General features: G+C 42.6%; 1 protein-coding gene across 3 annotated transcripts in view; it reads right to left on the minus strand.

The window, feature by feature from the left end:
* LOC133574882 (electrogenic sodium bicarbonate cotransporter 4-like) overlaps nucleotides 1-11,987 on the minus strand; it is a 39,143-nt gene that overhangs the window by 676 nt on the left and 26,480 nt on the right. Inside the window, exons 16-26 of one of the 3 annotated variants that reach the window (XM_061927216.1) lie at nucleotides 11,851-11,941; nucleotides 8,327-8,358; nucleotides 8,074-8,265; nucleotides 7,740-7,853; nucleotides 7,498-7,611; nucleotides 5,196-5,357; nucleotides 4,958-5,136; nucleotides 4,818-4,890; nucleotides 4,687-4,755; nucleotides 2,001-2,174; nucleotides 428-592 (exon numbers count right to left, since the gene is read on the minus strand). In XM_061927216.1, coding sequence (XP_061783200.1) covers nucleotides 428-592; nucleotides 2,001-2,174; nucleotides 4,687-4,755; nucleotides 4,818-4,890; nucleotides 4,958-5,136; nucleotides 5,196-5,357; nucleotides 7,498-7,611; nucleotides 7,740-7,853; nucleotides 8,074-8,265; nucleotides 8,327-8,358; nucleotides 11,851-11,941 — 1,365 coding nt within the window. The remainder of the gene's footprint in view (nucleotides 1-427; nucleotides 593-2,000; nucleotides 2,175-4,686; nucleotides 4,756-4,817; nucleotides 4,891-4,957; nucleotides 5,137-5,195; nucleotides 5,358-7,497; nucleotides 7,612-7,739; nucleotides 7,854-8,073; nucleotides 8,266-8,326; nucleotides 8,359-11,850; nucleotides 11,942-11,987) is intronic. The other 2 variants (XM_061927215.1, XM_061927218.1) reach the window with 2 other exon arrangements.

The raw sequence follows: 11,987 nt of genomic DNA on the forward strand, positions 1-11,987 counted from the left end.
TCATCCGCCACTAAAACTAGTCCCCAGCTTCTTTCTAAACCAGGGGTGTCCAAAGTCCGACCAGGGGGACATTTTTGGTTTTATTGGTCCTCGGCATAGAGTAGAAATAAAAACGAAGTGATTAATAATGAGATATATTATTGGATACTATCAGTTTTACCACAAAGTAAGATGTGGATGTTTTGCCATGGAAACTGTTTGGACACCCCTGGTCTAAGCTCTTCTCCGCCCCCTATTATGTCACATGACTGCATCCATGGCTCCATGTTGGCGCGTCCAAAGAGAGAGTTAGTGGATGAGAAGGTGTTAGAGAGGAGGAAGTGCTACAAGTCAGCAACACTGTGGGAGGAAGAGGACATGTTCAGCATGTTAGTGATGGTGGGACGTGTTAGTTGACACGCGGCGGCCACCAGGTGGCACCACTCACCTCCTCGTCGCTCTCGGTCTCCGTCGTCGTCTTCTTCTTCTTCTTCTTCTTCTCGTCCTCGCTCTTCTTCTTCTCCCTGTCAGGGAGGAGGTCGTCCAGCCAGGCCAGGTCGTGCTGGGAGAACATCAGATCCAGAAGCTTCCGCACCACCATAAGACCCAGGATCTGCACGCACACCGATCAATCATAGCAACCCAGGTATCACTGATACATGTTACAGATCATCACTGATATGTTTGATCAAATGATACATGTTACAAATCATCACTGATATGTTTGATCAAATGATACATGTTACAAATCATCACTGATATGTTTGATCAAATGATACATGTTACAGATCATCACTGATATGTTTGATCAGTAATCACTGATACATGTTACAGATCATCACTGATATGTTTGATCAGTAATCAATGATACATGTTACAGATCATCACTGATATGTTTGATCAAATGATACATGTTACAGATCATCACTGATATGTTTGATCAAATGATACATGTTACAGATCATCACTGATGTTTGATCAGTAATCAATGATACATGTTACAGATCATCACTGATATGTTTGATCAGTAATCAATGATACATGTTATCAATAATCCATGATGGAATAAATGATCGATGATAGATGTTATCAATCACCACTGATAGATTTGATCATTAATCAATTATAGATGGTATCAGTCATCAATGGTATATGTAATCAATAGATTTGATCAATCATCTATTATAGATGTCCATCCATCCATTTTCTACCGCTTATTCCCTTTTGGGGTCGCGGGGGGCGCTGGAGCCTATCTCAGCTACAATCGGGCGGAAGGCGGGGTACACCCTGGACAAGTCGCCACCTCATTGCAGATGTATCAATCATTAACAAGAGATATCAAATGTAATGATAGATGTAATCAATTATCACTGATAGATTTTCTAGATCGTCAATTATAGATGTTATCAATCATTAATGAAAGATAAAATCAATTATCAATGACATATGATCAATTAATATTGATATAATCAATAATCACTGGTAGATTTGCTCAATCATCACTGGTAGACATTATCAATCATCAATGATACATGGAATAAATGATCAATTCTGGATGTTATCAATCATCGATGATAGATTTGCTCAATCAATTATAGATACTATCAATCATCAATGATAGATACTATCAATCATCAATGATATATGTAATACATTTTTGATAGATTTGATCAATCATCAATTATAAATGTATCAGTCATCAATGGTATATTTAATCAATAATTTTTTATAGATTTGCTCAATCATCAATGATATACAGTATGTTATCAATCCTTAACGATGGATATAATAAATTATTAATGATAGATTTGCCTGATCGTCAATTATAGATGTTATCAATCAATGAAAGATGTAATCAATTATTAATGATATATATGATCAATTAATAATGATGATGTTATCAATCGTCATTGATAGATGATATCAATCATCACTGATAGATGTTATCAATCATCAATGATGGATGTAATAAATGATGAACTCTGGATGTAATCAATGATCAGTGAAGAAGGTGTGCTGACCATGACAGGGAAGATGATGGCGAGAAAGGTGGACTTTAGGACCCAGAGGACGGCCAGACATATGACCTGCACCAGAGTGAAGAGGTGGACCCTTCTCAGAGGAACATGGCGCAGGAAGGAGAAGTCTGGTTGATGTTTGGGTGGCATCATGTACAACTTCATGCGCTCCCAGAACTACCACACAAAGTACACATATCATGTACACATAGTACACACATCATATACATACATCAAGTACATAGAGTACACTCATCATGTACACACACCAAGTACACTCATCATGTACACACATGTATGTACATACATCATGTACACTCTTGTACACAGAGTACACACATGTACATACATCATGTACACACAGTACACATGTACACTCAAGTACACACATGTACATACATCATCTTCGTCAAGGCAGGGGAAAAACCACAGGCAGGAGGTAAGGCCCCAACCGGACTGCTAGCCACAGCCCGTGACTGGCAGCTTCAGGTGGATCTCGGCAGACAGCTGAAGTTTCCGGAGCGCATAGCAAGGACATCACTGAGGCCAGACCTTGTCTTAACTTCTGACTCAACGAAGCATGTTGTGCTGAAGTGGGCTGCAGGGGTTTTCTAGGGCAATCTGTGCATCGAGCATTCAGACTTCTTGGTATCAGAGGGTTGCCGGAGAGAAGAGCCACCAGAAACTTCAGCGAGGCTGCTGAGAAAGCCTCAAAGTGGTTGTGGATCAAGAAGGGAGACGGATGGAGTAGTACGCTGCGTGGACAGAAGTGGAATGCAGGGGTCTCAAGTCCAGTTCCGGCATTCGCCAAGCTCTGATCCGAGCCTTCATGGATGATATGACTGTCACAACAAAATCAGTGACAGGGTGCCGGTGGATCATCACATGGGCGAGAATGATGTTCAAGCCAGTCAAGTCCAGGTCCCTAGTTTTGAGGAAGGGGAGAGTGTAGGACAAACACCGCTTCAGCCTGGATGGAGTCCCCATACCATCAGTGTCGGAGTAGCCTATGAAGAGTCTGGGGAAGATCTTTGACAGCACCCTGAAGGGCAAGGCAGTAGTGCAGTCAGCCCATGTGGAGCTGAAGACCTGGCTATCAGCAGTGGCCAAGTCAGGCCTCCCCAGGAAGTTCAAGGCTTGGAAATACCAGCATAGCATCCTGCCGAGAATCCTTTGGCCGCTGCTGATCTACGAAGTCCCAGTAACCATTGTGGAGGGCTTCGAACGCAACATCAGCCAGCACCTGCTCAGTTGGCTGGGCTTGCCGAAGACCCTAAGCAGCATCGCCCTGTATGGGCACACCAACAAGCAGCTTCCCTTCACCGGATTGACCGAGGAGTTTAAAGTCACCAGAGCCAGGGAAGTGTTACTTTACAGAGACTCATCTGACACCAGAGTCTCCTCTGCTTGCATCAAGGTCAGAACTGGGAGGAAGTGGAAGGCACAGGAGGCCGTTGACCAGGCAGAAGCAAGGCTGAGATATGGCGTCTTAGTAGGTGCTGTGGCAGTCGGACGAGCTGGTCTGGGTAGCCACACAAGACCACGTTACGACAAAGCACAGGGTCGAGAGAGACGGCTGATGGTGCAGGGAGAGATCCGTGCAGAGGTTGAGAAGGAACGTCGGAGCAAGACAGTTGCCATGCGCCAGCAAGGAGCCTGGACAAATTGGGACCATGCATCTACCCGGAAGATCACCTGGACAGAACTTTGGAAGTCAGAACCAGCAAGATTTAAGTTCCTGATCCAGTCAGTGTATGATGTCCTCCCAAGTTCATCTAATCTTAATTGCTGGGGGCTAGCAGAAACACCTGAATGTCCACTATGCAAGGCACGGGGTTCCCTGGCGCACATCCTGAGCTGCTGCCCTAAAGCCCTGGGAGAGCGGAGGTACACATGGCGCCACAATCAGGTGCTGAAGGTAGCAGCAGACACCATTGGCACTGGAATCCAGCAGAGCAAACACCAGCTCCCAGCCAGGCATAACATCTCCTTCGTCAAGGCAGGGGAAAAACCACATGCAGGACGTAAGGCCCCAACCAGATTGCGAGCCACAGCCCGTGACTGGCAGCTTCAGGTGCATTTCGGCAGACAGCTGAAGTTTCCGGAGCGCATAGCAAGGACATCACTGAGGCCAGACCTTGTCTTAACTTCTGACTCAACGAAGCATGTTGTGCTGCTGGAACTTACATTCCCCTAGGAAGACCGGATGAAGGAGGCCCATGAGCGAAAGAAGGCCAAATGCCTTGAGCAGGTTGAGGCATGCAGAGAGAGCGGCTGGAGGGCCCGCTGTGAGCCAATAGAAGTGGGCTGCAGGGGCTTTCTAGGGCAATCTGTGCATCGAGCATTCAGACTTCTTGGAATCAGAGGGTTGCCGGAGAGAAGAGCCACCAGAAACATCAGCGAGGCTGCTGAGAAAGCCTCAAGGTGGTTGTGGATCAAGAAGGGAGACTGATGGAGTGGTACGCTGCTTGGACACAAGCCGGAGCCTGATCAGCCCCGGTTGGGTCGCCCAGGCGACGGTGTATAGAGATCAAAGACCCGAAACACCCAATGAATCTCGGTTCTTTACTGAAGATGTGTCCAAGCTGCACCGCAAGGTGTTTCTCAATCCAAGTACACATCACGTACATACATCATGTACACACAGTACACACGTCATGTACACAAAGGTCATGTGATGGCAAGTTACCTGGATGCCGCTGAGCGAGGCCACGCCCATGTAGAGGAAGACCCCATAGAGAACGGGCATGGGGATGTACTGAAGGACAGGTCAAAGGTCAGTCTCATGCTACCATGCTAAGAACAGAGCTCGGTTCTGACCTGCAGCACGGGGGCCAGGAAGACGGAGAGTCCGGTCAGGACAAAGACCAGAGTCCCGGTCAGTCTCTGCTCGCTGGAGGACAGAAGAGGACAGTCCAGTCAGCAAAGTCCATGGTGAGAAAGAAGGCCGGCGGTCTTACCGGACCCCCAGGAACTGTGGCTGCTCTCCGGGGGCGCTGGACTCGCTCTCCATCTTGAGCGAGTCGATGTGAGCGATGGAGATGACGGTGGCGGCTACGTACCAGGGGAGACCCATGAAGGAGCACACAGCCATCAGGACCCCCACCCAGAACAGGTCCAGGTGGTAGCCGCAACCTTTCTGCAAGACCAGAGCGGTTCTCCGTCGGTTCTTCCTTTTTGGCGGAGTGCGGGTCTCACCTTCAGCTTGTTCTCGTTGCGGTTGACGATGACGGCGCTGATCTGCTGGTCCATGAAGATGAGGATGGTGACCAGCAGGGCGGGCACGGAGCTGGCCAGGTACCACCACCATGGGTTCTTGCCGAACGGCATCACCAGCCACCCGCGGTCAGAACGTGTGGGCTGTGCACACAACACTTCAACATAGACTCTGTACAACACTATCTTAGGAGTACTGCATATAATACTATGTTAGGAGTACTGCATATAATACTATGTCTGGAGTACTGCATATAATACTGTCAGGAGTACTAACTATAATACTACGTCAGGAGTACTGCATATAATACTATGTCAGGGGTGTCCAAAGTACTGCCCAGGGAACAATCGCTACATTATTTGCTCATTTTGCAGGTAAAAACCTCAGTGTCAAATATTTTCTAACTTGACAAATTATACCTGTTAGCATGCTAGCTTTTTTAGCTAAATTTGTTGGTATACACCTCAGTCATATTTTGGTACTTGATACATGCTAATGTTAGCATGCTAGCGTTTTAAACAAACACCTCAGAGTAATAGATTTTAGTACTGCACGCATGTTAGTTAGCATTTTAGAATGCTAACATTATCATGTTGGCGTGTTTAGCTAATTTACCACGTATACGTACCCCAGTGTCATATATTTTGGTATTTCATTCATGCTAACTGTTCACATGCTAGCTTTTTTTTTTTTTAGCTAATTTTGTTGGTATACACCTCAGTCATATTTTGGTACTTGATAAATGCTAATGTTGGCATGCTAGCGTTTTAAACCGATTTTTCAGGTACACACCTCAGCGTAATGCATTTTGGTACTTGACGCATGTTACAGTTAGCATTTTAGCATGCTAACATGATCATGTTGGAGTGTTTAGCTAATTTACTATGTATACTATAGATGCGCGGTTTGCGGGCACAACCGCGGAGTCCGCGGATTATCCGCGGATGAAATTAAAAAAAATTAGATTTTATCCGTGGGTCGGGTCGGGTCGGGTCGGGCGGTTGAAATTTAAAAAAATTAGATTTTAAATAGATTCAGGCGGGTGGCAGTTAAACCAATTCGGAAATATATATACATAGTTAAATGTTGTTACCCACATACGAAAAACGAGCAGGCACCTGCTGCATATGCCACAACAGAAGAAGAAAAAAAAAAGAGATGGACACTTTTACGGAGCGGAGAAGGGACGCCTCGCCGGGGTCCGGGACCGAGGCACCTTCCCCCGAGAGGGCCCCACCGGGAGCCGTAGCTGAGGCGATCCGCGAGAAGGGCCCGACGCACGTCCAGGGTCACCACCGCGCCCACCGCACCGACACCCCGCCTCGTCCGCCTTCGCCGCGGCCGGCGTCACGCGGAGCAGGTAAGCAGCTTACCTGCCCGCCACCCCCGTGGCCGGGGGCTTGTAACAGGGGTCACTCCGCGGGCTCTGCCCGCGCAGCTTACCTGCCCGCCACCCCTGTTGCCGGGGGCGCGTAACAGGGGTCACTCCGCGCGCAGTGCGCTCATGAAAGGGGTGGGGCTCACCCTGGTTGATGTAGACAGCAGGACGGTGGCCATGGAAGTCGGAACCCGCTAAGGAGTGTGTAACAACCCACCTGTCGAATCAACTAGCCCTGAAAATGGATGGCGCTGGAGCGTCAGGCCCATACCCGGCCGTCGCCGGCAGCGAGATGCGCTTGGAGGTGCGCTCAGCGCGGCTCCCATATGATTGCGCACTGGTGTGCGTCTGGGTCGTGACAGCGTGGCACGCGAATGTCTGTGCTGCATTGGATCAGTCTCCTTTCTTTAACAGGCAAAAGCTTTATAACCTCACTAATGTCTTGCATCGTCTATATTAGATATATAACAACGGGCGGGTGCGGTTCTGATCAAATGTTACATCGGGTGGATGGCGGATGGTTGACGACTTTCTGATGCGGTTGCGGATGAAATAATTGCCTATCCGCGCATCTCTAATGTATACATACCCCAGTGTCATATTTTGGTATTTCTTTCAAGCTAACTGTTTGCATGCTAGCTTTTTTTTTTAGCTAATTTTGCTAATATTTTTTGATACTTGATGCTATTTGGCCAACGTGCTAAACTGTTAGCATTTCCGTTGGGCTTTGGCTCGCCAGCATTCACCCAAAATTTCCACCAAAGTTGCATTTTCTGGTTCTTTCTTAAAAATCTGTTATATCATACAGGTTTTGAAGATGAAAACAAGAAAGATGGGAATAGTTTGGGCACCCCTGAACTAAACACCTGTTGTAATGTGGTTAGCATGCACGCTAAGAGAAATACCTTCAACTCAGTAGGAACGATTAGTTTGGGCGTGTCTAAACCCACCAACATATCCAGACCCACAAAGGACATGATTGACATGAAGATGGCAAAATCACTGATTAGCTTCCTTAGCTTAGCATCCACACAAGCAGAGACAAGAAAAAGAAGAGAGAGAAAGTATTTGTTAAATTTGCACAACAGATCAGGAATAAACGACGCACACATTCAGGGGGAAAAAAGGGGGTGATGCGTTCAAGGACCTTTATCTCAGTGGGGACGTGCAGTTTGGGGGTGTCCAGGTCCAGCAGGGCGTCCAACCCGCAGAAGACCAGGATGGAAATAACGATGGAGAAATCGCTGATAAACTTACGGAGCTGCAGCAACAAGGGGGGGAAGGGGGGGGGGGGGGGGTAGTATGGTTGCTAGGATACCAGAAGACCAAAGTTGCAAAGACGTTCATGCTGTCAACACTTATTAGCTTGAACAGAGCCCAAGATCCTCACTAAGTATACTCGTATACAATGTTTCCATGGCAACAGGTTCAGGTCACGTGCAGGGTCAGGGGCGGGGAAAAGCGATGGCGGGCGTTCTCACCTTTGTCGGGAAGTAGCGGCTGAACTTGAACTTCTTGAGGGACACGGTCATGGAGTAGGTGCCGAAGAAGAGGATGAAGGACATGAGGGCCAGGTCTGGCACGTACTTACAGGCCTTGCCCACCAGGGCGCCGCTGTACTTCACACACTCCTTCTTGCTCAGCTGACCCCAGGCCAGGTCGCTCAGGTTGAACTGCAGGAGGACAAGAGCTGAGCAATGGACGCCACTGACCGCCACCAAGACGCTCACTCACCAGCAGAGTCATGTTGTCGTCGGCCAGCGGCGCTGAAGTGGCGGTGAGCGGTGCTGCAGGGCGGAGTCAAACAGTCACAAGCTAAGTATGGATGTTAATTTGTGTCTTTATTGCAAAAAATACATTTCTGACACTGAATTTTTGTCAATTATGTAATTTTTTGCGCTTTAGTTTTGTAAACTGATTTTTACTAACATCAAGTTATGCTGACAATTTCATTTATAAAACATTTCTTAACAAAATGCCTTTGTTTAAAAATGTGTAAAAAAAATAGTGGGGATAGGTTGATTGGCAGCACTAAATGGTCCCTAGTGTGTGAATGTTGTCTGTCTCTCTGTGTTGGCCCTGCGATGAGGTGGCGACTTGTCCAGGGTGTACCCCGCCTTCTGCCCAAATGCAGCTGAGATAGGCTCCAGCACGCCCCGCGACCCCAAAAGGAACAAGCGGTAGAAAATGGATGAATGGAAAAGTCAGTGTATAAAAATGTTGTGTATAAAAATTCTGTGCCCAGTTAACAGCTTTTTTATGCCTGTGTCATGTGACTTCAAACTTGACACCTCATTGTCTACAGCAGTAAACACTGAATTTTTTACACCAACTATTTTTTTACATTGAATTTTTATACACTGAATTTTTCAGCACTGATTTTTTTTTTACACTGAGTTTTTATAAACTGAATTATTCTACTTTTAATTTTTTACACAGAATTTTTATACACTGAATTTTTTTTAGTGTGATTTTTAATACACTAATTTTTTATACTGAATTTTAGACTGATTATTTTACAGCATTGAATCTTTTACACTGAATATTTTTTTTTGCATTGAATTTTTATACACTGCATTTTTCAGCACAATTTTTTTACACTGATTTTTATATACACTGAATTTTTTTTACACTGATTTTTTTATACACTTCATTTTTCGGCACTGAATTATTTTTTACACAAAATGTTATTACATTTAATTTTTCAGCTCTGAATTTTTTTACACTGTTTTATATACACTAATTTTTTTTACCTAGAATTTTTATACACTGAAATTTTTTATACACAATTTTTATACAGTGAATTTTTTTTTTAATGAATTTTTCAGCACTGAATTTTTTAAAACTGATTTTTTCAGCTCTGAATCTTTTACACAATCTTTTTTTTTTGCATTGAATTTTTATATACCGCATTTTTCAGCACAATTTTTTTACACTGATTTTTATATACACTGAATTTTTTTTTTACACAGATTTTTTTTACACAAAATGTTATTACATTTAATTTTTCAGCTCTGAATTTTTTTTACACTGTATTTTATACACTAAATTTTTTTTATTTAGAATTTTTTTGTTTTGTTTTTTTTTTGTTTTTTTGTGTCCTGTCCAGCTTCTCAGGCAAATCATATAGTTGATGTAGATGCCCATGTCGGCTGTTCGGATTTACTTTACAAAAGAGAAGTGTAGGATACTTCTCTTGTTGCCTTATTTGTATTTGACTTTATTAAATGTATTTATATTATCATTTAGTGCAGCCGGGCCGGAGCAGGAGGGGATAGAAAGAGAAAAAAAAAGAAGACCGAGGGGGAAATTGTGGGGACAAGAGGGGGATTAGACAGAGAGACAAAAACAACAACAGCAAACAACAACAACAACAATAGAGCAACATCAGCAAATATGACATGTACAAATATGATGGTAAAAGTAATAGCAAATAAGCAGTTAGCGAAAAATAAAAAATAATACAGAAATGACAATGAGCATTATTACACTACAAATGGATCAATACAAATACCAATAGAAATAGCGCTATTGATAATGAACAATACCAATAATTTACCTTTATTATCAACAATACAGTTGTTTAAATGCAACAATACATATACGTAATGATAACTTGAGATACGAAAGAATGCAGAAAAATGGAGGGGGAGAAAGAGAAGCAACCTACATTAACCTTGTAGATTGTTATAGTCACAATAGGTTAAGCTTTGTCAGTGTGCCATGTGTTACACCCAGTTTACCCTAGGGCAACAACGTTAATATATGTTTGATGAAATGTGATTATGTGCATGAGTGTAAGTATGCATATGTACTTGTATATGTACAGAATGTGTATATGTGTTTGTACAGTGAATGTATATGTACAGTATGTGTATGTGTATGTTTGTATATTGAATGTGCGTGTGGATGTACGAACATTAGGTTGTACTGTATTTGTGTATGTATGTGGGAGTTTAGGTACCTATGTACGTATGTGAGCATATGTGAATTTGCATGTACAATACATTCGACTCCCAGAAGTTTTATACACCGAAATTTTTTATACACAAATTTTATACAGTGAATTTTTTTTACATGCATTTTTCAGAACTGAATTTTTTTACACTGATTTTTTCAGCTCTGAATCTTTTACACAATCTTTTTTTTGCATTGAATTTTTATATACCGCATTTTTCAGCACAATTTTTTTGCACTGATTTTTATATACACTGAATTTTTTTTACACCGATTTTTTATACACAAAATTTTTTTACACAGATTTTTATACGCTCATTTTTCGGCACTGAATTTTTTTTTTTACACAAAATGTTCTTACATTTAATTTTTCAGCTCTGAATTTTTTTATACTGTTTTTTTTATACACCAAATTTTTTTACTTAGAATTTTTATACAGTGATTGTTTTATACAGTGAATTTTTCAGCACTGAATTTTTTTACACTAAATACACTGATTTTTTCAGCTCTGAATCTTTTACACAATCTTCTTTTGCATTGAATTTTTATATACTGCATTTTTCAGCACAATTTTTTTACACTGATTTTTATATACACAGAATTTTTTTACACAGATTTTTTATACACTAATTTTTCACACTGAATTTTTTGGCACTGAATTTTTTTTTACACAAAATGTTCTTACATTTAATTTTTCAGCTCTGAATTTTTTATACTGTATACACCAAATTCTTTTTACTTAGAATTTTTATACACTGAAATGTTTTATACAAAATTTTTATACAGTGAATTTTTCAGCATTTAATTTTTTTACACTGAATCTTACACTGATTTTTTTAGCTCTGAATTTTTGTACACTGAATTTTTCAGCACTGAATTTTTTTATACAACATTTTTATACAGTGAATTTTTCAGCATTTAATTTTTTTACACTGAATCTTCTTACACTGATTTTTTTAGCTCTGAATTTTTGTACACTGAATTTTTCAGCACTGAATTTTGATACATTGAATTTTTATTTTTTATTCAAAGACACATTTTGCCCCCAAAAAATGTTTTCAATGAAATTGTTGGCATAATTCGATGTAAAAAAACGCAGTTCACAAAATTCAGTGTCAAAATAAATCTTTCTTAATAAAGACCTCCAAACTAAACTAACCAACTTTGTTAGCAAACACGTCGTCGCATTTTACTCACATTTTCCGAGCACAGCCACGTCAGGAAGCAGACGGGAACAGAAAGGTGAGACAAAGTCAAGGCGTGAAGACCCTCATGGTCACGTGCAGGTGAGGAGGACTCACCCTGGTCAGGAGGCACGCAGTCGCACGTGTACGACGTCACGTAGTCCGGCTTGAACCCGCGGTTGATGGGGTAATATTTGAAGACTCCCACCTGTGCACACACAAGCCTCAGCGGCGCTGCCGGCTGCCACGCTAAG

This window comes from Nerophis lumbriciformis, linkage group LG32 (assembly GCF_033978685.3).
Source record: "Nerophis lumbriciformis linkage group LG32, RoL_Nlum_v2.1, whole genome shotgun sequence".
Taxonomy (NCBI): domain Eukaryota; kingdom Metazoa; phylum Chordata; class Actinopteri; order Syngnathiformes; family Syngnathidae; genus Nerophis; species Nerophis lumbriciformis.